We start from the raw sequence: 23,759 nt of genomic DNA on the forward strand, positions 1-23,759 counted from the left end.
CATAGGGCAATCGATCCAATAATGTCTTGACCTTTTCACTCACAACAATCTTTCCTTCAGTAGAAAATACAATCACATTCTCTTCTTGACATTCCAAACGATAACTAAACAATGCCATCATACAAAGATTTTTAGCCATTGCAGTAGGTGAGTTGTCTCCCATCCAACATATATCGGATAATTCAGCACCATTTCCTAAATGAAAAGTTGCAAGTGCATCATAAGGAAGTCCTTTTAAACGTTTCACATAACATATATACAATGCACAAAGTGACAACAACAACTCCTTCTCTTGTTCTAATTGTGAATAGTCCCATTGTGAAAATTCACTTTTCATTCTCAATGGTTGACGATTCAAATCTCCATAAAGGATACTCAACACTGTTTCCACTCGAATATAAACATCTTTAGGCATCGATACTGGAAACTCTCGAGTACCGATTCTCAAAATAAAATATCTCCAAAGCCAATCCACAAAATCTCCCAATCGACTCAGTGAATAAATTCTATCCGTTTGTTTCGTGACTTGAGGTATTCTTTCGCGCATCACTCGATTCAATAATAGTCTTGAAAAATTCATTCTTGGTAACATAAAGGAACGAATATGTTCAATCACAGTTGGATAACTGGTAGAAAGATTGGATTCGTCGTTCTTTATCAATTCTTCTATTTGATGAAGACTGGTGGCTGGTTGAGGTAAGAAAACAACTTCACAAAAAGACAATGGAATGGAGGGTAATCCTATTTGAGTGAGAGCATAGATTCGTCGATATTTATATTGTATTCTTCGATTTCCTTCATCTTGTGATTCTACTGCATGAAGTCTCTTTAGTGCTCGGGAATAGGCTACTAGAAATGGAGCATAGTTTGCATTCAATTCATGAACTCTCAAAAAGCTTTGACCAAAACAAGGCGCAAGTACTCGATGATTGTATCTAACGAGCCATGAAATACTATCCGTTGCTACTTGAAAAGGACGATCGACTAGGAAATAGGATTCCAGTTGCTTCACTTGTTCTGGTGTATAAATAATATTCAAAAGATATCTCACATCACATAAAACTTCAAGTCCTTTGGGATGATTGAGAAGCAAAGAGAAAAAGTTCCAATAAAAGAACCATCCATAATATTTCTCCACTCCAGGATAATAAAATAGAGAACCTTGAAAGTCTCGTGCATAGTCATCATCCCAATCTTGACTATTCAGGTTCATAGAAGATGACAACTTTAAAGAAGGATACAACTTGGAAACTATAGAGGAATGGGTTGGAAAGTCAACCATCAAAATACCCATCATTCTTGCCTTTCTTGATATATCTAAACGTGGAAATACATCCACAAAGGTATGAGCAAAAGATTGTATGATGGATTGCGTTATTTGTCGAACAGAGAATAACTTCATCTTTTGTGGTGCTGGAGGTTTCTTCAATACTTCCCATAAAGTGTTGTGAGTAGTGCGACGAACATCGAGAAGAGATTGTTTTCTTTCTTCATCTGCAGAATTGGAATCGCTACTATTCTTATTTGTTTTGATATTTAAATCTGTTGGAGACCACTCTGTCAAAGCAGCAATGCACTCCACATAACTCTTTGCAGCATCCAAAGGGGACGAAGAATAGTCCGATTCAACAGACTTTTTGGATATGTTTGTATTTTGCGTTGATCTTGTTTCTTGTGGTGTGAAACTTGAAAACTTGTTATGACTAGTCACAAATAGTTGAAGTGAATGTCTTGTTTGTAGGGAAGTCTGCCATAAGAATTTACATAAACTATTCATTCTCTCTCTCTCTCTCTCTATTTATGATGAATATAAAATGGCTATTTTGCCATTCTTCTTTATGAATTTATTTCAAAGAAACAACGCTAAACAAGTGTTTGTAAACGACGACCATATATTCCTTGTCTTGCAGCATAGATTCCCAACACTCCTACCAAACCTAAACCTGTACTATAAATACTTGCTGGTTTGAGACCCGCAGTTGACTTGTACACAAGACCAGCTGAAATACCAGCCAAAGCATAGTTATATACGGCATCATCTCCAATATAATGATCATAAATGGATTCGAATCCTGAAAACATAAGTGCTAGAATTCCACAAGCGTTGGCCAATGCAGCTCCTCTTCGACCACTGGCATTCAATATAGCGTTGACTCGTAGTTTCCAGCTTTTACCTCCTGAAGAACGAAGACCCTCTATACATCCATAAGAACCACCAGTTACTGCACCACTTAAATAAGATACTCCTGTCCAATACATGAGCTGCTCTCCCCAGGACTTTTTACGATAATCCTAAGGCAACACATATTGAGTTGGTACTTTCTCAAGATATAATATATATATATATATGCAATACCGTATAGTCTTCTGCAAAAAGATATTCAGGAGAATTTCCATAACCTGGTGCATATACACCTAATGCAGGTGCAATAGTTAGTGGGTTAATTCTATCCAAGTGACCAAAGTCTAGAGTAGGTGACTCGTTCCCACTTTGTTCAGTAGAAGAATAGTCTATAGTAGAGAATGGGTCATCTAAATACAATATATTTTAATCAGTATATCAAGGTTTTATTCGTATTCCCCACAGAAAAGACTTACTTCCTGTATCAAAAATAGAACTTGTATCAAAGTTGTCTTGTTGTTGGTTGGAAGCCATCGTCTACCCCAATCCCAAATAATCGACGGTGATAATAAGTGTTATGAAGTGTCAATCTCATCTTGTTGAGATAGCTGTTACTGAAAACATATATATATACTTATATATACACTTATATATAAATATATTCAAATAGATAAATGAAACATACCATTTTAGTTATCAATCATTGCAAAGGACGCTTGATGATGGATCAAATAGACCCTCAAGTGGTACCTCTCTTCCAAGGCTTATTATCTCTAGAACAAGTATATGAGAAAGGTCGAGAAATACAACGAAAAGCTTTGGAAAGAGAATTCAACTATCGGTGAGTTTCTCCTTTCTACTTGAGACTCTCTCTATATTCATAACTGGAATAGTTGTGTCGAAGGTTTCTATTTTCTAAGGATAGGATTACGAAAGAATCCCTTTTTTGAGCATATACAACATAAAAAAGCTTTACAAGATGGTTGTATACTTGAAGTGGGTTGTGCTTTTGGAATAGACGGTCGTGACTTGGTGCTTTCACAAGGAGTGAAACGAGAAAACTATTTGGGAATAGATGTGTCGCGCACTTTTATTGACTTGGGTTTTGAGCTTTTTGAAGATAAGGATAAAATGGAGAACTGTTTTGCTGTCAAAAGTATAGGAGATGAGGATTGGGTTAGTTTTGTAAAGTCGAAACTCAAGAGAGTGGATGTGGTCGTTGCTACCTTGGTGTTACACGTGATACCAAAGGAGTGCAGAGACTTTGTCAGCAAAGTGTATCAACTATTGGAACCTTATCAGGGTGTATTTATAGGAGAGACTATGGGAATTGATTTGCCTGATGAGGAACCTTTTTATTTTGAAAGACATGATAGTCCAAGAGTGTGTCATACAAGTGTATCTCTTACCAAGTTGTTCAAGTCTGTTGGTTTTAAAAGAGTAGAAACTATCTTTTTATCTCGTTGGACAAGAGGTGGAGAAGGAATAACTGCAACTTGTGAGGAAGATGAAGAAAAGGTTAAGAACCGAGCACGTTTAGCTTTTATTGCCTTTGCATAATATATGGTTTTGGCCATTTTTTGGTAATAAAAATAGTTTAAGTATTTTGGAAAAGCAATTAGCCATACAATCCAATTTCATGTGGGGAGATCGTATTGCGAAAGTGTTGAAAGAAGCTCAATATCCTGAAACTTGGCCATATACAGCACAAGACTTTTCCCGATTAGATGAGAGTAGTGACTTATTATTCTATTCTCATCCAAGGCTGGTTTATCATATCGACGACTTTGCTGTTAGAGCACTCACCAAGTTCTATCGACAACACTTTATTCCCAATGCTGATATCTTAGACGTGTGAGACAGTGATCAGAGTTGAACAGACTCAAGAAATAAAACTTTTTTTTAGTTGTTCTAGTTGGGTTTCTCATTATCCTGATGATTACAAAGCTAGATGGGTTGCCGGAATAGGATTGAACGAATTGGAGTTGTCAAAGAATCCCAGACTCGATGTAAGTATTCTAAGGAAAAAGGATATCTTTGTATGTGCAAATAGTTGAGATGAAGAATAATATTGTTTGAAATAGACCTATGACGTCATTGACTTGCAAGAGAATCCAACCTTTCCATATCCAAATGAGAGATTCGATATCGTGACTATGGTAGTTAGTGTAGACTATTTGACTAAACCTTTGCAAGTATTTCGAGAAATAGGAAGAGTCCTTCGTTCAAAGGGAACGGCCTATATTAGTTTCAGTAATCGGTATGCAAATATTTCTTTTAGAATGAAATGCAATGGTTGATTTCAGCTGCTGATAGTTGTTTTCCTACAAAAGCAGTTTCCGTGTGGTTATCTGCTAGTAATGATTGGGTGAGTATGAAAGTTGTAAAACATAATAATAATAATGTCTTGTAGCAACGCGTATACATAGTCGGAAGTTTCTTTCATTATACGCAAGTATTTTCGTTCTTTGTCATTCAAAATACCAATGGATATATCTTAGTGAAATGTTTGATACTCCAACAGCTTATGACTTGAGTCCGAATTGGGGTATTACAGGTAATTGTCACAACTTGTGCTTCTCAGGTAATAGCTAAAACGATAATATTAGATCCTCTTTATATGGTCACTGCAAATAAACTGTAGAAAAGTCCCATTTGTATTGTCGAAATATTATTAAGAAGCTGTTATCTCTTTGCCCTTTGTTTCGTCATTTGATTTTCTTATATCGTCTTCTATTTGTCCTAAGCGCGAAAACATATTACCGAATAGTCTGCGATCCTTTGCATCTTGTTCAGCCTTCACTTGGCGAAGTTCACGCATCTTCTTCTTCAGCGCTACATTGGAAGGATCTAGCTCTAAAGCTCGCTTTAGATCTTTCTCTGCCAGTAACACTTCAGAACTGCGTAGATATGCAGAAGCTCTTCTAAATAATGCCTATAAAGAAAACAAATGAACAATCAGAAATACAAAAACCTTGCGATTGACCAACCTTCACATTCACTGAATCTATTTCCAGTGCTTTATTGCATTGCTTCAGCACGCCATTCGAATTGCAGAATTTCTCTTCACAAGCTGCAAGATTCAAGTAGGTCTGCAAAAGAATCGACTTGCCTTGTTGTTTCTGTTCTGCATTGAGATCTGACTTGTTCTTAACATCAAACTCCAAATTATTTACCACTTTTTCATATTTCCTAAAAGAAAATTTCGATATCCATTCCAATATAAAGTACACAATTACTTACTTCTTAGCAAGCTTATATCTGCCGGATTTGAACAATTCATTGCCTTTGTCCTTTGTACGCAATGCATTTTCTATCTTTTCTTCCTTTGATAAATTCCAAGAGTCTTTGGCTCTTTCAAATGAAACCAGTTCCAATTCAACTATCACTGTTGAGTCTTTTGAAACACCTTCAGGAGGTACTATTCCGGCTTCCTTAAAGGCATAATTGGGTGCAACAGTCAAAACTGCCTTTTCGCCTTTTTTCATAGTTTCTAAAGCCAAGTCAACTCCTTCGATAACGACACCATCTCCTACAATGACTTCCCAATTGGATTTCTCTTCGATTATCTTTTGAGTATTGCAATCCTTCATAATCATATTCACAATGGCTTTGGTATCATCCGAAGGTTTTTCCCAACCTTCTCCTTCTTTTACCATCTTCTTGACAACTCCACCATCTTTAGAGACATCTTCGACTTTATTCCATCGAATCAACTCCAACTCATATTCCACACAATCTATATCATGAGGAATTTGAAAAGGGAGACCGGCTACTCTAATGCGTTCATCTCTACATACAAGACGAAGCTTTGCTGATTTTTTCATATCTTTTATGGCCTATATCAAATGGACTGTTTCAATATCTTGTACATTGTGGTCCATAACAACTCGATACCTTTTCCAAAAACTCAGGGACTTGGTTTTCTCCCATGACAAAAGACAACTCCTTCTCTTCCCAGAGAACTCGATTGTCTTTGGTCTTTGCCAATACGTTCACAAATACCTCAAACTTATCCGTTGGGCGTTCCCAGCCTGTTCCTTCTTCCAAAATATACTTCATAACCTTGCCATCTCCAAACATATCCTTCACACTCGTCCAGTCTACAAGTTCCATTTCAAATACCAGAGTTGCGTTTTCTTTATAAGAAAACTTCTATTCAACCAATAGTTGCATCGCACTTGAACAACAAACTCACCTGGTATTTTAGGAGGCATTCCGTTTTCCCCATATCCATATTCAGGCTTGATCGTAACTTTTGCCTTTTCACCTTTTTTCATAGTAGCCACAGCTACATCCCAACCCTTTATCACCTGACCGCTGCCAAGTGTAAACTTAAGGGGCTCTCCTCTATCATAACTGTTATCGAAGACATCTTCTGAGCCTAGAAGCTTCCCAATATAGTTTACTCGTACTTCGTCTCCCTTTTCTGGTCGCTTGTAACCTTCACCTTGTTTCAAGATAACCTTTTCTACTCCTCCATCACCAGTTAAGTCTCCTTCATATTTGTTACCAACTGATTCATTATCTGACAAGTCGTCGTCTTCTAGCATAGGAGGACTGGTATCCATCAACTCATCATCCGACATCATCTTCAATTGATTTAGACTAATGTGAAGACTTTATCAATAATCAGCCGCATGAATCATTAGGTTTTCAAAACTTTTATCGAAGTTTCCAGAAGAACTCATGGCGCCCAAACATTTTCTCATTCTTCCTACTGATCAATACTTTTATTTATATTATTGTTTCCAACGGTTCCCACAATGGTGACAAGTTACAAACGTAGTCATGGGTTCATCCGCACTACGTGTCTGCATCTGAAAAAAAGAGCACTTGCGAAGTCCACACTTTCTGCACTGAAACTCTTCCGAAAAAGTTTGAGTATCAACACTTTTCTTTGACTCGCGAATACTTTCTTTTCTCAGTTGTTCGCGCTCCTTTTTAAGTTCCGGGTTGGCCAACTCATGGGGTGTCATGACTACAAAGTCCTTGGGAAGTATCGTTCTCGACAAAACAGCTTCCCTTAAACTCGCGTTTTTGGCGTCTTTCAAGTTACGGTACAAACTTCGAAATCTTTCTTGGTAGTCTTTCCCCGTTTCTTTATCACAGCTCTTGAATAGTTCTTCTTCTATTTCTTCGACCGTCACGTGGATAGGTTTTTGTTTTTCTTGTTTCCTTTCTTCAGTTGTTGTAAGAACTTGGTAAAATAGTGTGCGCACTTTGTCACGCATGGGTATGCCTGTGATACGAAACTTGAACGGTTTGCCATCTCGTTTTTCTTGTGAGTTGTTTTCTTGTTGATTTGCTGTTTCACGTTTTCTTTTATTTCCTGTTTCAGTACAAGGCGCATCCATTCATTCAATTGAAGGGGTTTTAACTCATCCGAGGATGGTTGAATCGTCTCTTATGATAATGTTCATCTGATTTTGTACAAATTTTCTTAGAGACGACATAAAGACAATGTTGATACATATGAAAATGAGTTTGCTTGGACAGTTGATTCGGAGAAGTTTCTCTTTTTTGAGTTTATATACTAGAATTGGAAAGATACCCACCATTCCTATCTTCATGTCTTTTACATTCACCGTTTGCAACCTAATCATTATTCATATCAACATATTTATGATTTCTTAGCACCCATTCAGGAATAAACGCGGTTGGAGACAAGTTATCTTCGAAAATCAATACTAGAAGAGTATAAAAAGTTTATACAAAAAGCGTTTGGTAGAACGTGTCTTTCTTTCCATAACTAAACAACAACTCATTGATAACCTGATTTTCCATATATGCTCATCTATTGGATACTAGTCACAACCGAAAATGAAGGCATAGATGAAAGAGATGAAAATTGTACTGATAATTGGTGGTGGTGGAGGAGGAGGAGGAGGAGAAGGTGGTGTTGTCATTGGAAGAGTTTCCAAACTCTTGTAAACATTGTGAACTTCTAGCCTTTCGTGAACTTGTTGTGGCTGAGTTTTGACTCTAGCAAATTGGATACCAGTCCTTTGAAGTACTTGCAACTGTTCAGTTTCATCCCAAGCCCTTTGAAAGTCAGAAACAAATCGATATAAATGCTGAAAGACGGAATTGTAACAAGCAGCTGTGTCAACAGAAGGCAAATACAGAATAACATCCTCCATGTTTTCCTGCCAAGTATGAATCATCGTTCTCAAGTTTTCCATTGTCCTTTGAGCTTTCTCATACCAAGGCATCATCATTTCTCCAAATGGCATGGAACACGATTCTTCAAGGCTTCGACAGATCTCCGTATGCATCTGTTGCATATCTATAAGAAGCATTAGTATGATTTTCATTCAAAATGAAATGGAGTCCAACCATGTTCTAAACCTTCAAATTGTGCCAATACATTGTCACTGTCCAAAAATGCACACAAACGTAGAGAGGGTAGTTCATCTGCAAATGATAATACCTGTGGCATATTTCTTTTCAAAATGCTAATCATGTAATTGAGTAACGTGACGCGGGAGAAACGGGAAGAACGGACTCCATTAAAAATGTTGATATCTTCAATGGAATAGCCTTTCGCATTTCCTTGTGGATGGTGTGCATTGAGAACATTTCCAATGGACAAGCTCAACGAGACGATTTCTTTCAAACCATTGCTTTGACAAATTTCTTTGGCACCTTGCATCAGTGCTTCCAAATCATGCAATACTTTGTCACTCGTTTCTTGAAACATGAGCTTAAAGAGGATACTTTGGACTTTCTGACTACATCGGGGAACTTCACACAAGGTAAGAAGGAATCTTTCTGGAGGTGAAACTGTTGTAAGATCTACATTCTTGGCTTTATCCAAAAGCTGCTGTTGAACATCCGAGGACGGGACAAGACTTGATAAGAGAGGTAAAAATTCGTCCATCTTAGTGACAGAAGAGCAATCGCCATTCAAAATAAGTTCTTTCACCTTCTCACCGCCAAGGTTACGAAAGCGTCCCATTAGAATCTCCAAATTACGAGCATATCTGTCATCAAGGAAAGTTACTTGTTGCACGGCTTCGCCATAAATACCTGAACTTTGTTGAACAGAAAAATTCGTCTGTTCCAATTGCAATTGGAATATCGCTTTTATTTCACTCTCATCAACCTTCCAAGTGATCGCTTGTGTCTCCTGCCAAATAGAGTCTTTGAGACGATTCATTGGAATCTTATGCCAATGAATTCTTCTGGTTGTAACGTCATTTCTGGACTGAACATTGCTCACTTCAAGTTCAAGACTCTTTTCTTCCAAAGGAACTATCACTCTTGATGGCCGCATGCCTGGCATACTGTGAATCTCTATAGCTTGTTTCTTGCCACCTGAAGGCAAGCTGGGTTCACCTAATGAGTGAAGAGGCTTTTGTCTCTTGTTTACCTCTGTTGTTTCGTTTGAATGATGTAATATTACATTGCTTTCATCCTTGTCAGTACTGATATTGTTAGGTTCCTGAAACGGCTGTATTGTCTCAGGTGACTGTGTGGAATGATCGATACATGTTGTGTTCAGATCTTCCATTTGAAGTGTAACAGCTTCCATTATGTTCTGTTTCGGAGCATAGTCACAGGTAACTTCCACTTGTTTATCATCTTTAAATTTCTTGAATATTTTCTTCATTCCATGAAACTTTAGCAACTGCAATTTGTTCGAAGATAAATCACAAGATGGAAATGAGTTCAACCTTGAACCAATGATATGGATCGCTCGAAATGCTCTTATTGTCATGACCAGTTCTTCTCGTTCCATATTACTTTTTGTGGAGATATGAAAAACTTTGTCGTTTTTGAAAGCAATAAGGAAACACTTTGCTGTTTCGTCGTTGATAGACTTGGCTTCTTGATCAATTCTCACCCAATTCAACTGCGATAATGAATATTTACCAATCGCCTTCCGAAAATGATATCGGTTATGAATCGTGATTCTTTCACTGGTAACTTTGAAAAGGAAACATTGTTGCTGACTTAGTCGACGGCTAGTGTTTATATTATTTTCAAAGTCTCCAATGATCACGACATCTACCCAATACTCTCCTACTTCTCGAATTATGCTCTGTTCCAATCTCGACCTCATATTTTCTGGTAAAACAACAGGTGACGCAAGTTCAAGAAAGATGGATTTTGACTCGAGAGTATCTGGATTGCAATTGCTTGAAGATTGACAAGAAACTTTTGCAAGAAGCTGCTGACCTATGTCGTCTGCTGTTACTACCCTCCGATTTTGATTTGCAGTTGAAATAGGTTCGATGTTGTCGTCTGAAGATAGAGGAAGCTTTCTGTACCACTGTATTTTTATCTAACAGGCTCCATCATAAAAAAACTTTATAGTGAAATTTTACAACTACTTACGAAATTTCTGTCCCATTGAATCCACCCACGTAGACGTACTTCAGTGCCTATTTTCCCCGATCCAATTATCTCTAAGCCTTCTAGAACTCCGTCCAAATACTCTCGCTGACCTGATTCAGCAGCTTCAAGCGATCTTCGAATCTGTGCCACTAGCTTTCGACTTTGAAATGCTCTCCACGTAGCTTAATGCCTGTTTCAGCATATGTTTTCGGAAGCAATAATTGGCATTCTCACCTTGGATTCGACATGCAGCTTGTTCTCTAAGGAAAATTGTGTCAAAACTCTAAGCAATTGCAACAGAGCATGCATACCTGTTTACGTTAATTGTGAACATTTCAAATGTCTCATTGAGTTGATTCATCATTCTAGCTTCTTCTTCTTGAAGTTGAAGATACCTGCTCGACTCTTCTTTAGTAAAAACAATTTTCCATATTCAAGGTATCAATTACCTTTTTGTTCGAAGAAGAATATTCCACCAAGCACTACAGGTCTCCCTGCTTTGAAATAATATATCAAATGAACAATTGTTCGCTGTAACTTTGATCATTGTGGACTTGTGTCTTTTTAACTTATCAGTTTTTGTCATTTTCATAATTTACTGCCATACCTTTTTAAGAAAAATTTTGAGAGAGAAATCATCTCATCTGGATTTGTATGAGAAGATGTCTCCGTTTCAAAGATGCATAGTAAATGTTGTTTCAATTGAATGTAGCGTTTCAAATAAGAGGATTGCTTGGGATATTTTACAGAAACCATAGTAGTCTTTATGTGTTGAGAGGCGTCTTCCATCAGGTACTTGGCAACATACAATCTAATCAAATGGTTCAAAAAGGAAACAAAAGGTACGCAATTTAACCTTTTCACCTTCTTCTTACACCATTTAGAAACTTTTCTTGTTGACTAACAGAAGATATGTCCCTATCGTCCAAATAAAATTCCTCGGAATGCAAGTACTCCTTTTGAATGATTTTTGTCGTTGTCGTATTCATTGTTTCCTTTTTCGTCTGCTTCATTCTCCTCGATGCATCGCTTATTTCTTCTCCAAACAGCAGATCATACACGCTGTCTTGTTCCAATGCTTGTTCTACTTGTTTTCTTGTAACAAGTCGATCTTCCCAAATCAACTATCATTAGTTTCCATTTAGATATTGAACGCTAGAAATATTTATAATGCATGACTAACACAAGGTATTTGTACTTTGCCATGTAAACTTTCCAAATCTTCTCTTGCCTTTCTATTGGAGAACACGTCCACTTTTTCATAAGTTGACTTATTTGTATCCAACCATTGCTACATGTCTTCAGTAGAGGTTGAAGATTGATGCACAACTCACCATAATTTTTTGTCCTAGAAGAAATGTAGAGGGAATAGCGCCACTGGAAGAATAATACAAAACCTTCATTCCTCCACTCTCTTTTTCAAAACACAAAATGAAATGAATCTCTTTGTTTTTGTTGAGATCAAAAAGTAAAGAAGAAAAAATAAAAATTTTGGCGCAATAAAAATGGCGCAATTTCTTTCTTTTTGAAAGATATGGATCAGTTTTGTGTGCAAGAGAAAGGCAATAAAGTTGTCTGGTTAGATGTTTTGGACCTTGTCCTATAACTAGACCAAGTTGAATTTATCTGCAGATAGTGATACTTAGATTCCTGGAGAGTGCTGATAAGGCTATGTCTAGTCGGCAAAACCCCTATGTAAAGTTATTCCTAAAATAGGATGAGACCCTTTGAAAGTCTTCATCCAACTTTATAATGTATAAACAGTTTAAGCTGCACAAAAAATCTCAGACGATTGTACTCCTTATTCCTTAGAATTCAACACCAGGGGAAATTTCCTTTGAAGGATTTACATACAAAATATCTCTTTAAAGCCTTTCAATCAGCTTCATGAAGAGAGGATGAAACGTTCAATGTCTAGTTGACTTGGATGTTGTGCCTCGATCAAGGGTCTCTATACAGTTACCAGAAGAGACTTGGACAAGAACCAAATAGGCATTCATTCAAAATGAGAAAATGTATAGCCAATCAATTTTAACAGTCAGTCAGCGATTTATTCATTAGACAACCACATTTTTACAATTTCATTTCTTTCAACATTCCAAGTTTCCTGGTGCCGAACTATCTTTCCTTCCAGATCTATTGTCATAATGTTTCTGCTCAAATATTGTACTCTTCCACCCAAAAAACGCCCTTTTCCATATATACGATATACTGCTATAACTGTCTCCGGATTAGGATGAACGACACTCATAATATTACAGTCCATATACTGGAACAACAGTCTAGTTAATATACGAATACCTCGATGAACTTGTTGAACTGCTGAAATTCCGTATGCGACAACAAAAGGGTTCTCCAACTCGACAAATTCCGAGTAAATGTCTCCCAGATCCACTGGTGAGGAGAATAGCCTTGGAGCCTGTTCCTTTGACCAATTGATAATTTTGTTTACACGCGAATGATACCACTCTGATCGCTGAATATAGGTTTTCTTCCGAAGAAAGGCACTAAATAAATTCTTTTGAAGTACTGCGATATCCAGACTACCTCCCTTAACGGTCTTTTCCATATTGCTAGAGGAAGAATTTTCGCAACTTCCATTGCTATGAAATAAAGTTTTGCTTTCATTTGATAGGTTGCTCACTGTCTTGGGTATGTTTGAAAGGTCGGCAATGGACTCCGACCAACGTTCTTGCCAACCCATTATATTCCCATTAGAGTCTAAATGAATACGAAGAAATACAACTTGTTGCACTTTTCTATTGTTAACTGCCAAACATAAATGAAATCTTGCCACCAGTTGACCTTCTTCAGGAGACAAATACTCCATATCGTCCAAACTTAAAAACTCAATCTTTAACCAATTTTTGAAAAATGAGAAGGAGGAAATAAATAGTAAAAACAGTAGCTTCGGGATATGAAGAACCACTGGGAAGCCCAATCGTTCCAACACTGGGTGAGATAGTGTCACATTTCTGGACAGTTTGTGAGATAATGCTGTACCAACCCTTAGGGTGTGTGGCAAAAAGTAAAAGTCCCGTAAAATATTCTCCAACTGCCCTTTTAAAAGTTGTTTTTGGGAGTAAACTACCGAATATTGCACCGTTTCTCCTTCTGTTTGTTGTTCTTCAGCCTGAGTTGTTTGTCTCCAAAGCTTTTTGGTGTTGTCCCCCAAAATATTTGTCAAATGAGTCATCCAAGTGCTCAACTTTTCGAGAACGCACTTGAACGAGACTTTTTCTTGTCGGCGAAAGTTTTCCTTCCTTTTGTGACAACGCAACAAAGGACAACATTTGGACGCTTTTGAAGTTCCAATACCCTCTGGATAAGTTACAAGACCCTCCTTTCTATGACGTATGGCTACGAAAGGTCTTGTTATAGACACAAATGTGCAGCACATGCACACTTGAAACAAACAAGTCTCACGCCACCACAATGGCTACCGACGAATGAATATGGAGGAATCGGATAATCTCATTCTCATCTTGTCTGGTTGCTTCGAGACGGATAATGATTGGATGGAATCCGTGATGGGGAGATCCACGTAGAAAAAATGGATGCGACGACTTGTCTGCCATTCCATATTTGTGGATAAAGTAGAAAGCAAGCGATGCACATAGAAGGGAGTCATTTGTAAAGAGACATGTTGAGCATACAAGGTAATGCTTGTATCTCTATTGATATTTATGCTGACTGTTTGATGTGTAGTTTTGCAAGTCTGGAGTAGTAAGAGTATTGAGTTGGAGAACCTCAAGTTGGCTACCCAATTTGAAATGGCAGTTGAAGAAGCACCTTTATATAGAAATCTTTTAGCTTCTCATTCAAGAAAAAAGAAAGGACAAAAGAATAAGGATTGTAATAAGCAAAGGTTGATGCCAAATCATTTCATATCTACGTAAGTTGCACTGGACTTCTTCCACTGCTTTGATTGACAAGTCTAGTGCAATACCAGATATCTACTATGTTATGAAACTATATAAAACTGCAGCTTGGAGAAGAAACACTCTAGTTGGGAATGTCATTCTTCCTATGGATGATTTAAACAGCTTCAAGGACAATGGACCAGTTTGGTGTAATATGATACACTGGAACAGAAAATTGAGTTCTGTTGAAACAACAGGTCGAGTTCTTCTTAGAATAGTATCAACGCCTACCCTTGGGATATTCAACGGCGATTGTGGAAATATTTCCTATTCAGATACTCAATATTTGCTGTTTGGAAATGTGAATCAGCCTTGTGTCAAGTCCAATGATCCTCATACGGAATTGAATCATAAGAACAATATTGTTCGTGAACAAGTCACTGCACCTTATTTCGAATAGTTGTTTTGAATAGCTTTATGACCCACCAAAGACAGTGTGGTAAAACAAACTAAATATAGTGCACTTGTTGCGTATTTTCTATTAACTTTTTGAGCAAGCTCCTATTTTCACCATACTCTTCTAAGGAACTTCTACCTTATCCACTACGTATAGACAAATTATCCCTCCATACTACAGACTATTTGTTTTGTATCTCATCAACTGCCGTCTTCAAGGTGATGAGGAGCCATCTTCACTAGCTGCCCTACGCGAACGGCCTTCTTCACCTTTCTCTGCAGACATAGCTTCCCTATATCTGTACATTTTGGATCCCCACAATATGAGAATTTTGAAAATAAAGAACAAACTGCTTACCTCGCCAAATAGATTTTGAGAGGCTCTACATAGTTGTCAAAACCCAAAGTATTCATTGCCCATAGAATATCGTCGCCATTGATAGTCTTGCGTTTTTCACGTTGACATTTATCACTAGCTTCTGAAGTAATAAAACTAACAAATTCTGAAACACACTCTTGAACGGTATCCTTGCCGTCTTTCGCTATCTTTGCGTTTGGGGGTAGAGCCTATCAACAAATACCGTAAACAACAACAAAAAACTCGTCAAATACGAGAGACTTCAACAACTTTACCTTTTTCATGATTCTTGCGATATTTGCAGTTGGCAAAAATTTCTCTTGTTCCCTTGCGTGATAACTTTCATCTCCTGAACCTCCACCTCCACCTCCAGTAGTGCTTGAGGTTGTCTGTGCCTCGGCCATATTGTCACTTTCAAACTAGATTAGTGGCTAACTTCAATCCTTCCACGGAAAAACTGGGAAATAATAACCGATGTAAAATGTAATGTGATATTTACATGGCTGTACAAATTATACATGAGTAGAATTTCTCATTGTAAAAAAATCTTTATTCAACAAAAGCTTTTCAATAACAACAAAAATGTTCAAATGGAAGCATTTGGTTTTTGGCTCAAAGCTAAATTATGATAAGCAAAATGATCATGAATAAATGTAGAAATAAAATTATATTCATGATCGTAACCTTGCCGCATACGAAGTGTCAACTTCTGACCCACCATGTCACAAGCTTTATGAAAGTTTTCTACCAACAATTGGTCTTTTAAAAATGGATCCAAAGTTCCTTGGTCAATGAATATATCTGAAAATTGAGGACCCTTTCCCTTTATCAGCTCCGTTGCATCGTATTGTTTCCAGGACTCCTTATCGTTGCCCAAATAGCCTCTTAAACATTTACGACCAAAGGAACAGTTTAAAGGATTGCTCACAGGAGCAAAAGCTGAGACTGAAAGATATTGAGTGGGATTCTTCAATGCACAAATAAGTGCTCCATGTCCTCCCATAGAATGACCAAAAATACTTTGTCTAGTATTATCCACGTTGAAATTGGAACATATCACTTCTGGAAGTTCCTTTGTGACATAATCAAACATATGATAACATTTGTTCCAAGGTTGTGTCGTAGCGTTTACATAAAAACCTGATAGTCACGTAACTCTTGAAACTACGAACAGAGATATTCGACACACCTGCACTACTTCCAAAGTTGTATTCGCGATCTTCTCCTTCAATTCCTAACCAGAAACTCCAATGAGTACGATTAGCAATAACTCACACACTGTGATAACACACCAGTGTCTCGAGGAGAGGTATCAGGACAGACAACCAAAATACCGTAAAACGCTGCATAACGTTGAGCTCCACTGTAAAGAACAAAAGTTTCATCGTTGCAAGTTAAACCAGCCAGAAAATATAGCACGGGTACTTTTCTGTCCTACAAAGTATCAAACCAGAACGTCATAGACTATGTCCCTTCTTACCTTTATCTGCGGAGGCACAATCACGTGAAACTTTGCTGAAGTGTTACCTAAAGTAGGAGAGATATGTGAGTATCTTTCCACAGTAGCACCAAAACATTTTGAAGATGACAGTTGATGAATGGAATGCTGCATTTTGTGGGTGAAGAAATCCATTTCTGCTTTCCATTTATTTTATTGTTGAGTAGAAATTTCTGTCTCTTCTGACCCAACGAATAACAAAGCGTCGTCTCTTGATACTTCTTGTATAGAACTGATTTTGTTGACTTGTGAAACACCAAAGCATTTGTCTGCGACGAATAGAAATTCTGGACGAAAGGTAGTAGTAATAAATTGAGTACCTTGCTGAGACTGTGTCTGCAAAAGTCTACTGACAGCTTTACGGAAAGTGGAATCCAGATTGGCGTCAATTTCATCAAACAAGTAGAATGGAGCCGGATCCAGAAATTGTATTGCAAATATAAGTGCTAGTGCTACAATAGACTTTTGGCCGCCACTAAGTTGCTCTAGCAGATAAACCTGAGAAGACCCTGGAAATGAGACTTCGATGGAAACTCCTGCAAAGGAAAGAGGTCGCGAGGGTTCCCTTTCTGAATTTTGTGGATTCTCATTCTCTTTTTCCTCATCGAAGATGGAAGAATCAGCTCGAGAACTATCACTTCCACGATATTTCATTACCAACCGAGCCTTTCCACCAGGCACCAATTCGTCAAAGAGTTTCGAAAAGTGTTCTCGAACGGTTCTAAATGTCCGACTTGAAATGATGCAGTAAATATCAAAAGAACTCGAGAAAATCAAGTTTCCTCACCTTATATCCTCATCTTTCCGGTTGTCCAACGTCTCTATAAGCTGACGTATAGACGAGTCACCTTTTTCTAGTTCTTCGAGACGTTTACCAAGAGCTTCTCTCTGTTCAGTGAAGTTTCGATATTGATCGAGAGCTTTTCGGTTGACGTGCGTGAATTTCTTCAGTTTGTTTTGGTTGCGTTGCATTCTCTTTTCCAAGATATTTCTACTAAGTGATCTGTATTCGTGAAAATTTGCAGGCAAGGAACCAAGACTAACGATGGAGCGTTCAAGAGATGACTTCTTTTCAAGAAATTTAGCTCGTCGAAGATACAATTGTTCCATTCTACTCGAAACTACATCCAAGGCTTGCTTTGACTTTGTTTCATCCTGTCTTAATGTCTCCAATTCTTCCTTCATTTCATTTTCTTGTTGTACAAAGTTATCCAGTTTTTCTTCCCACATTTCTATTTCATTTTTTACGGATGAAAGCTCTGATAACAAAGAACGATGTTCAGCCTCTATATCTTCTTTTGTGGCTATAGATGGATGAAGCCAATTGTCATTCATTTCATCACTGTCGTTTTGCTTCAGTTTCTGAATCTCCAGACGTAATGACGCAATTTTACGGTAGAGATATTCGTCCACTTCAGCATTCAAACTTGCAAGTTGTTGTTCCAACGACATTTTGTCGGAATGAATGGCTTGAAGCTTGCTGAAGAGTTCCATTTTCTCACTTTCCATGTCTTGTGTTTGTCTCTGTTCTTCCAAAGTTAATGTGGAAACTAATGGAGTCCCCAGTTCTTGCTTTCGCAAGGATATTGCAGTTTCAATTTCTCGTTTTGTTTGCGCAAGTGTATCTTCATTATTATGAATTTGTCTCCATTGTTCTTGTAACTAGAAAAGTGTTATTCAATCGAGGATAGTGTATAGAATATGAAGCACACTTACTTTGTTCTGTTCTTGACGATTTTTCGACAAGCATTCTTCCTTGTCATGAATCTGTGATGATCTAGTATAGCATTCAACATCTGATTTTTGTATCCAACTAGATAATTGGTTCAGTTGCGTTTCGTTCTCCTTTAATTGATCCTTCACTTTTTGCAACTTTTCCTGACACTTTTGCAAATTTTCTCTTAAAACTTGTACTTCTTTGAAAGCTTTTAAACGTGAACGCGACTGATCCGAATAACCTCCAGCCATTGCTCCAGTTTTGTTTACAGTGTCACCGTCCAAGGTAACACAATTCACGTTATATTCTCTTGATAGGGAAGCTGCAACAGAAATTGATCTCGCAACGAGTGTAGAACCGAAAACTGCTTGTAGCGCTGGATACAATTCTGTCTGTTTGGGTACTATTTTGTTGAGAATGGGAAACGCATCTTGAGTAGGAGGAAGAGCTGGTAGTTGTTTTGGTTCAACTTCCTGCAGAGGTACGAATGTCAGCCTTCCTCCCTTTACTCTTTGCAGTTCTTGGACTAGAGCAGCAGCGTTTTCATGGTTTTCAACTACAACGAAGGAAAGAGACTGCCCAGCAGCCACTTCAACTGCGAGAGAGAACTTATCGTCGACAGTAAAGAGCGTATATAATGGACCATAAAATCCTTGTCACAGATAGATTCAGAATAATAAAAAGAAAAGAGTACCGGAACGTGACTTACCTGTGCGAAGGTTTGGTTTATCTTTTAAAACGTTATCGAGGATTTCTAGTGCCGCATAAATTTTTGCACCGCAAGCATAGCACAAGTCGCGTTCTTTTTTGGAAATATCTTTTTGTATGGAAGATAGTTCTTGTTCATATTCGTTTTCTTGTCTCCAGAGTTCTTGTTTCTGAAGCTGCAAAGCATTACGTTGTTCTTGGAAGCTAGAAACTTCTTCTTGAAGGCCTTTCAACTCTTCATCTGAAAGTAAAGCGTCAATATCGCACTATAAATGATAGCATATTTCATAGTGCTTACTTAGAGTACGAATTTCATGGTTGAGATTTTTCTCTTCTTCCTTTAAAGTATTTTGGTCGTTTTCCACCTTTTGACGTTCTTCCAATATGTTAGTTAAGGAACTTTTTGTTTCTGTTAGAGTCCATTCCAATTCTTGGATCTCATTTTGCAGAAATGTATCTCTTTCCTGAACACTGGAAAATTTAGAACGACCTTGCTCTCTTGAATGCATACGGAGCACTTTTTGTTCTATTTCGTTTATCCTAGAAAAGCATTACGGAACTGATGCTTATGAATAGAATATGATATTATTTACCGCTGTTCTAGGTCCATTTCTTCATGAATCTTTCTATCAAGCTGGTTTTGTATGTTCTGCAACTGATGACGGCACTCGTTTTCTCTTTGTGAAGCCTCTCGAAGTGCGTCTTGTAATTCAGATAAACTGGATTTTTTTAGCTTATCAGTATCTTCAGTGGTAGTGAGAGATACTTTCAGTCTTGCTTCCTTTTCACTTTCATTGGTATATTGTTCTCGAAGGGCATGCAGTTTGAATTGAGCTAATTTAACTTGTTGTTCAAGATCTTCTACTCGTTGCTCCAGAGTGTCTTTACGTTTGGAACTGTACTCTTTTGTTTCATAAAGTTTCTCACTTTCATCTGCCAATCCTTGTCGGTCAGCTTCGAGTTGTTCTAAGGATTCTTTTATCTCTTCTAGTTCTGTTATATAGAGAGTGTATTCTAGTGACCTTCTTTCTGTTTCCAATTCTTCCAATTTTTTGAGTTCTTCCTTTTCTGTTTCCAATTCCGACATTCTTTCTTCAAGATATTTAACTACTTCAAGAATCCGTGTTCGTTTGGTGGCTGTCTCTTGTAGAATTTTCAGAGATTCTTCCCTTCTTTCGTCATAAAGCCTATTGCAATCAACAAGGTATTGGAAAAGAATTGGCTCAAACATAGGTAACAACGACTTACTTCGTTCCTGCAACTTCCTCTAAAAGCTGTAGTCGTTGTTCATCCTTCATTGAACACAGGGCTGAAATTCTTCCTTGTTGGACGATATAGTAAGGATTTGACTTACTAAAACCAGCCGTTTCCAACAAGTTGAACACTTCTGTTCTGGTTACATTTTTCTTATCGAGGACATATTCATCTTTGGTCTGGCTTATTATTCTTCTCAAAGTGACTTGATCCTTATCGAACGGAAGTCTTCCATCAGAATTATCAAAAGTAATTTCTACAAAGGCGGAAGGTGCTTTAGATACTCCTTCATGTAACAGAGCTTGGCGCTCGTTGTTTCTCAAGTTTGTGTAAGCGTCTGAGAGTAGAAATCGTATGGCATCGAAAAAGTTGGACTTTCCAGAACCGTTTCTTCCAACAACAACGTTATGTCCAGGGCTCAAGTCACTTATTTTTACAGTATCTCTGTATGACTTGAATCCACTTATCACAATAGCTTGAATATGCATTGTCTAAGAACTACCACCACAAGTGGCGCGCAAATCATGTACATCGATTTCAAATGGCGCCTAATCTTCAACGTATTTCGATGCTATCCCATCATCCTTCTTTACACTTTTTATCCAAACTATCCACTTTATCCTTACAAAGAAACCAAGAGAAGCAAGCTCTCGTGGAAGAATTAGAAGAAAGGATTGAACTATTAAATAGACTAGAGACGACTCTTAGCAAAACTCTCAACTGTTTTCCCGAGGAACGTACGTTTGCAATATTTCCAGACAACTTTAGTCAATACCTATCTTCTAGTTGTTACCTTTTTGAAAAATAATGACAGTGTTACTAGTTTGGCAGAGTTTGCAGCTGAATGCAACGTCGATCCGTTGAGAGATACTCAGACTGAACTGCTGATAGCAGCTTCTCAGAAACTAGAAAGATGGTGGCAAGTTGAGAAACTAGTAGAAGAAGAGAAAAAGAGAAATTATGAAGCGGAAAAACTGTTAAAAGATTTTGAGGCTTTTAAAAAAGATTTAGAAACTGTAATAACTGGCTTCAAAGCAGAGCAATCTTCCGCTACTCAAGCAAGTGTCGACCAAGAAAAGAAAGCTTTGGAAAAACTTAAAAAAGCTTTTGAAAGTTATGAAGCAAACTCTAGTTGCCAACCTGTTGATGTGACACATGAAGAAGTTGTAGAACTAGGTAAAAAAGTAACTTTGTTGGAAGCGCAAGTTATTGAGGAGCAGTTGCAACTCGATACTTATCAGATGCTTCCTCAGGTAGGTTGTGCATCTGGCTGTGATCGTCAATCAATATCATTCTTATAGGATCCTGTTTTGGCCAGAATTGTTCTCGATGAAGCCAAAGAAGTAAGATTGAAAATGAGAAATATTTGAATCTGTCTTTTTTGACTATTTTCTAGAAACTGAAAGAGTTTAGTGCAGAAAGAGACAGCATATTACGAAACATGAAATTTGTTTAATATTTAGTCAATATTTTTGACACTTTTCTTATTCTCCAGATATACTAGTCGTACAATATTTCATACTTAAAAAGATACCAAGTTTATATTTCTCTTTAAAGCCTTGGGAACTTGTTGGGGTTCTAAAAGTTTTGCTTTTGAGATACGCCAAACTTGTATGAAAGTTGTGTGCTTTTACCTCCAAAAGGAGAAATAGTAATAAACACTAGTGCCAAAATTTTACGAGTAGTTTATTTGCATTTTCATACTTTGTTGTTTTCAGCATGTTTTATATTTGGAGTTCTCGAAAAGTCTCGGAATTAAACCAAGTTTACCTATCACGATATCCCTAAGGAAGATAATCAATTTCTCCCTAAACAAATATTTCATTTCAACAATTTTTTTAGATATCTGCTTTTTTAATCATAAACCATCTTTCTACCAGTAATCTGTGTTTTATCTCATCTCCTCCAATCAATCAATCATGAATTCACTCCATAAGAAGAATTGTTATGGTGTTGCAACGGCTTCATTTCTACCAATCATCAACTGTGGATTGGAATAGCAAGCATTTCTCTTCCATAGTGGTGACCAATACATTTGCTTCCTCACTAAAATGGCTCTTTTGCTAAAGGAAGCACCTAAGTTTGCCAGAATAAACTGTCTCCAACTTGTTAAAAAACACAAAGAGCTGGTTAGAAGGAGTCGAACTTGGGAATGGTTGCCTTCACGTTTGGTTCACGAAGACTACAAGCATGGTAAAGTTGTTGGTGAATGGAAAAAAAATTTCAATTCCGTTAGCTCATTTCCTCGTTTTCTATATTCAACAAGTATGTCAACGTTGTCTTTTATTTGTTTAGCTTTCGTTGATTGTTTTTCAAGGTATTCGATCAGTCTTGGAAGCTCAAGATATCTTTGAAAATAGACACATTGGTTCAGGGAAAGAGGCAGATATACAAGCCATGCTTCAAGCCCTAAAATTGAATACGCTTGATGAACTAATTCAAGAAACAGTCTGTTTTAGAAGCTGTATTGAGTTTTCTCGTACTGACTTGTGTTTGAAATAGGTGCCTGCCAAGATAAGAAGCAAAACCGGTCTCGGAATAGGATCGGGTTTGACGGAGAGTGAAGCACTCAAATATATAAGGAAACTAGCACAAAGAAATGAATTGTATCAAAATCATATTGGTATGGGATATTATGGAACACTGGTCCCAGCTGTAATACAAAGGAACATATTGGAAAATCCGGCTTGGTATACTCAGTATACACCGTACCAAGCCGAAGTTTCACAAGGTTTGTTGAATGCGTTTATTTGGTGTCGTATTAAACGATAAATGTGTAGGTCGTCTCGAATCACTGTTGAACTATCAAACCATGGTTTCGGATCTTACTGGTTTACCTATTGCAGGAGCTTCATTGTTAGATGAAGCCACTGCTGCAGCTGAAGCGATGGCTATGTGTTATGCTCTTTCGAAGCAAAAGAAAAGAATATTTGTCATATCCGACTCATGTCATCCACAAACCATAGGAGTTATTTGTACTCGAGCTGAAGGTTTCGGTATCGAAGTTGTAGTTGGAAAGATGCATTCTTTCAATTGGAAAGAAGTACAAGGTCAAGTTTGTGGAATTCTATTGCAATATCCAACCACACAAGGTATAATCGAAGACTATGAAAATATCATTACAGAAGCTCACCATTCTGGAGCAAAGGTATGGTGAACATTGTTTTCTAAAAGAATCAAAGAGATGAAATAATTTAGGTTATTATGAGTTGTGATTTGTTGGCTTTGACTATGTTGAAACCTCCTGGTGAGATGCATGCCGACTTTGCCGTAGGATCGTCGCAAAGATTTGGAGTGCCAATGGGTAACGAAGGTCCACATGCTGCTTTTTTTGCAACGAAAGATGAATATAAACGCTTAATGTACGTATACTATCATTTAATATTGACAATCACTATCCACATTAGCATTGTTTCTTAGGCCTGGTCGTATTATTGGTG

At 37.5% G+C, this 23,759-nt stretch overlaps 14 protein-coding genes across 14 annotated transcripts; 5 read left to right on the forward strand and 9 right to left on the reverse strand.

The window, feature by feature from the left end:
- Window positions 1-7: 7 nt before the first annotated feature.
- Gasu_57660 (malonyl-CoA decarboxylase) lies at window positions 8-1,792 on the reverse strand. Its single transcript, XM_005703110.1, has 2 exons — window positions 100-1,792; window positions 8-49 (listed from the first exon to the last, which is right to left on the reverse strand). The coding sequence occupies exons 1-2, from the start codon at window positions 1,775-1,777 to the stop codon at window positions 36-38; spliced, it is 1,692 nt and encodes a 563-aa protein (XP_005703167.1). The 5' UTR covers window positions 1,778-1,792; the 3' UTR covers window positions 8-35.
- Window positions 1,793-1,797: 5 nt separating this feature from the next.
- On the reverse strand, window positions 1,798-2,742 carry Gasu_57670 (mitochondrial protein translocase, MPT family). The gene is made up of 3 exons (XM_005703111.1): window positions 2,599-2,742; window positions 2,357-2,532; window positions 1,798-2,292 (listed from the first exon to the last, which is right to left on the reverse strand). Exons 1-3 carry the CDS (start codon window positions 2,654-2,656, stop codon window positions 1,864-1,866), a joined length of 663 nt encoding a protein of 220 aa, XP_005703168.1. The 5' UTR covers window positions 2,657-2,742; the 3' UTR covers window positions 1,798-1,863.
- Window positions 2,743-2,802: 60 nt separating this feature from the next.
- Window positions 2,803-3,733, forward strand: Gasu_57680 (uncharacterized protein). The gene is made up of 2 exons (XM_005703112.1): window positions 2,803-2,963; window positions 3,016-3,733. Exons 1-2 carry the CDS (start codon window positions 2,842-2,844, stop codon window positions 3,680-3,682), a joined length of 789 nt encoding a protein of 262 aa, XP_005703169.1. The 5' UTR covers window positions 2,803-2,841; the 3' UTR covers window positions 3,683-3,733.
- Window positions 3,734-3,742: 9 nt separating this feature from the next.
- On the forward strand, window positions 3,743-4,823 carry Gasu_57690 (uncharacterized protein). The gene is made up of 7 exons (XM_005703113.1): window positions 3,743-3,976; window positions 4,029-4,131; window positions 4,207-4,382; window positions 4,439-4,490; window positions 4,536-4,573; window positions 4,624-4,679; window positions 4,732-4,823. Exons 1-7 carry the CDS (start codon window positions 3,762-3,764, stop codon window positions 4,764-4,766), a joined length of 675 nt encoding a protein of 224 aa, XP_005703170.1. The 5' UTR covers window positions 3,743-3,761; the 3' UTR covers window positions 4,767-4,823.
- A 1-nt stretch (window position 4,824) lies between these two features.
- Gasu_57700 (FK506-binding protein 4/5) lies at window positions 4,825-6,822 on the reverse strand. The gene is made up of 6 exons (XM_005703114.1): window positions 6,321-6,822; window positions 6,020-6,261; window positions 5,366-5,961; window positions 5,113-5,314; window positions 4,962-5,057; window positions 4,825-4,909 (listed from the first exon to the last, which is right to left on the reverse strand). Exons 1-6 carry the CDS (start codon window positions 6,712-6,714, stop codon window positions 4,865-4,867), a joined length of 1,575 nt encoding a protein of 524 aa, XP_005703171.1. The 5' UTR covers window positions 6,715-6,822; the 3' UTR covers window positions 4,825-4,864.
- A 17-nt stretch (window positions 6,823-6,839) lies between these two features.
- On the reverse strand, window positions 6,840-7,622 carry Gasu_57710 (transcription elongation factor S-II). The gene has a single exon (XM_005703115.1). The coding sequence runs from the start codon at window positions 7,477-7,479 to the stop codon at window positions 6,865-6,867; it is 615 nt and encodes a 204-aa protein (XP_005703172.1). The 5' UTR covers window positions 7,480-7,622; the 3' UTR covers window positions 6,840-6,864.
- A 193-nt stretch (window positions 7,623-7,815) lies between these two features.
- Gasu_57720 (formin-like family protein) lies at window positions 7,816-11,982 on the reverse strand. Its single transcript, XM_005703116.1, has 10 exons — window positions 11,800-11,982; window positions 11,649-11,756; window positions 11,330-11,589; window positions 11,073-11,276; window positions 10,915-11,025; window positions 10,777-10,860; window positions 10,700-10,725; window positions 10,466-10,647; window positions 8,462-10,412; window positions 7,816-8,411 (listed from the first exon to the last, which is right to left on the reverse strand). Exons 1-10 carry the CDS (start codon window positions 11,866-11,868, stop codon window positions 7,930-7,932), a joined length of 3,477 nt encoding a protein of 1,158 aa, XP_005703173.1. The 5' UTR covers window positions 11,869-11,982; the 3' UTR covers window positions 7,816-7,929.
- An 89-nt stretch (window positions 11,983-12,071) lies between these two features.
- Window positions 12,072-13,942, reverse strand: Gasu_57730 (uncharacterized protein). The gene has a single exon (XM_005703117.1). The coding sequence runs from the start codon at window positions 13,863-13,865 to the stop codon at window positions 12,516-12,518; it is 1,350 nt and encodes a 449-aa protein (XP_005703174.1). The 5' UTR covers window positions 13,866-13,942; the 3' UTR covers window positions 12,072-12,515.
- A 150-nt stretch (window positions 13,943-14,092) lies between these two features.
- Gasu_57740 (uncharacterized protein) lies at window positions 14,093-14,743 on the forward strand. The gene is made up of 4 exons (XM_005703118.1): window positions 14,093-14,124; window positions 14,174-14,360; window positions 14,407-14,605; window positions 14,664-14,743. The coding sequence occupies exons 1-4, from the start codon at window positions 14,109-14,111 to the stop codon at window positions 14,691-14,693; spliced, it is 432 nt and encodes a 143-aa protein (XP_005703175.1). The 5' UTR covers window positions 14,093-14,108; the 3' UTR covers window positions 14,694-14,743.
- Window positions 14,744-14,757: 14 nt separating this feature from the next.
- Gasu_57750 (nuclear transcription factor Y, beta) lies at window positions 14,758-15,672 on the reverse strand. The gene is made up of 3 exons (XM_005703119.1): window positions 15,418-15,672; window positions 15,143-15,351; window positions 14,758-15,083 (listed from the first exon to the last, which is right to left on the reverse strand). The coding sequence occupies exons 1-3, from the start codon at window positions 15,544-15,546 to the stop codon at window positions 14,999-15,001; spliced, it is 423 nt and encodes a 140-aa protein (XP_005703176.1). The 5' UTR covers window positions 15,547-15,672; the 3' UTR covers window positions 14,758-14,998.
- Window positions 15,673-15,675: 3 nt separating this feature from the next.
- On the reverse strand, window positions 15,676-16,762 carry Gasu_57760 (S-formylglutathione hydrolase). The gene is made up of 4 exons (XM_005703120.1): window positions 16,623-16,762; window positions 16,435-16,576; window positions 16,332-16,376; window positions 15,676-16,282 (listed from the first exon to the last, which is right to left on the reverse strand). The coding sequence occupies exons 1-4, from the start codon at window positions 16,752-16,754 to the stop codon at window positions 15,729-15,731; spliced, it is 873 nt and encodes a 290-aa protein (XP_005703177.1). The 5' UTR covers window positions 16,755-16,762; the 3' UTR covers window positions 15,676-15,728.
- A 10-nt stretch (window positions 16,763-16,772) lies between these two features.
- On the reverse strand, window positions 16,773-20,842 carry Gasu_57770 (structural maintenance of chromosome (SMC ATPase family)). Its single transcript, XM_005703121.1, has 7 exons — window positions 20,314-20,842; window positions 19,659-20,252; window positions 19,364-19,605; window positions 19,067-19,306; window positions 18,357-19,009; window positions 17,428-18,302; window positions 16,773-17,373 (listed from the first exon to the last, which is right to left on the reverse strand). The coding sequence occupies exons 1-7, from the start codon at window positions 20,805-20,807 to the stop codon at window positions 16,794-16,796; spliced, it is 3,678 nt and encodes a 1,225-aa protein (XP_005703178.1). The 5' UTR covers window positions 20,808-20,842; the 3' UTR covers window positions 16,773-16,793.
- A 10-nt stretch (window positions 20,843-20,852) lies between these two features.
- Gasu_57780 (uncharacterized protein) lies at window positions 20,853-22,429 on the forward strand. Its single transcript, XM_005703122.1, has 4 exons — window positions 20,853-21,056; window positions 21,106-21,572; window positions 21,621-21,662; window positions 21,716-22,429. The coding sequence occupies exons 1-4, from the start codon at window positions 20,861-20,863 to the stop codon at window positions 21,773-21,775; spliced, it is 765 nt and encodes a 254-aa protein (XP_005703179.1). The 5' UTR covers window positions 20,853-20,860; the 3' UTR covers window positions 21,776-22,429.
- A 3-nt stretch (window positions 22,430-22,432) lies between these two features.
- Gasu_57790 (glycine dehydrogenase subunit 2) lies at window positions 22,433-23,759 on the forward strand. The gene is made up of 6 exons (XM_005703123.1): window positions 22,433-22,512; window positions 22,556-22,584; window positions 22,637-22,767; window positions 22,822-23,050; window positions 23,100-23,467; window positions 23,518-23,759. The coding sequence occupies exons 1-6, from the start codon at window positions 22,472-22,474 to the stop codon at window positions 23,737-23,739; spliced, it is 1,020 nt and encodes a 339-aa protein (XP_005703180.1). The 5' UTR covers window positions 22,433-22,471; the 3' UTR covers window positions 23,740-23,759.

The sequence above is a fragment of the Galdieria sulphuraria genome, assembly GCF_000341285.1.
Source record: "Galdieria sulphuraria unplaced genomic scaffold scaf_61, whole genome shotgun sequence".
NCBI classification, from domain to species: Eukaryota; Rhodophyta; class Bangiophyceae; order Galdieriales; family Galdieriaceae; genus Galdieria; species Galdieria sulphuraria.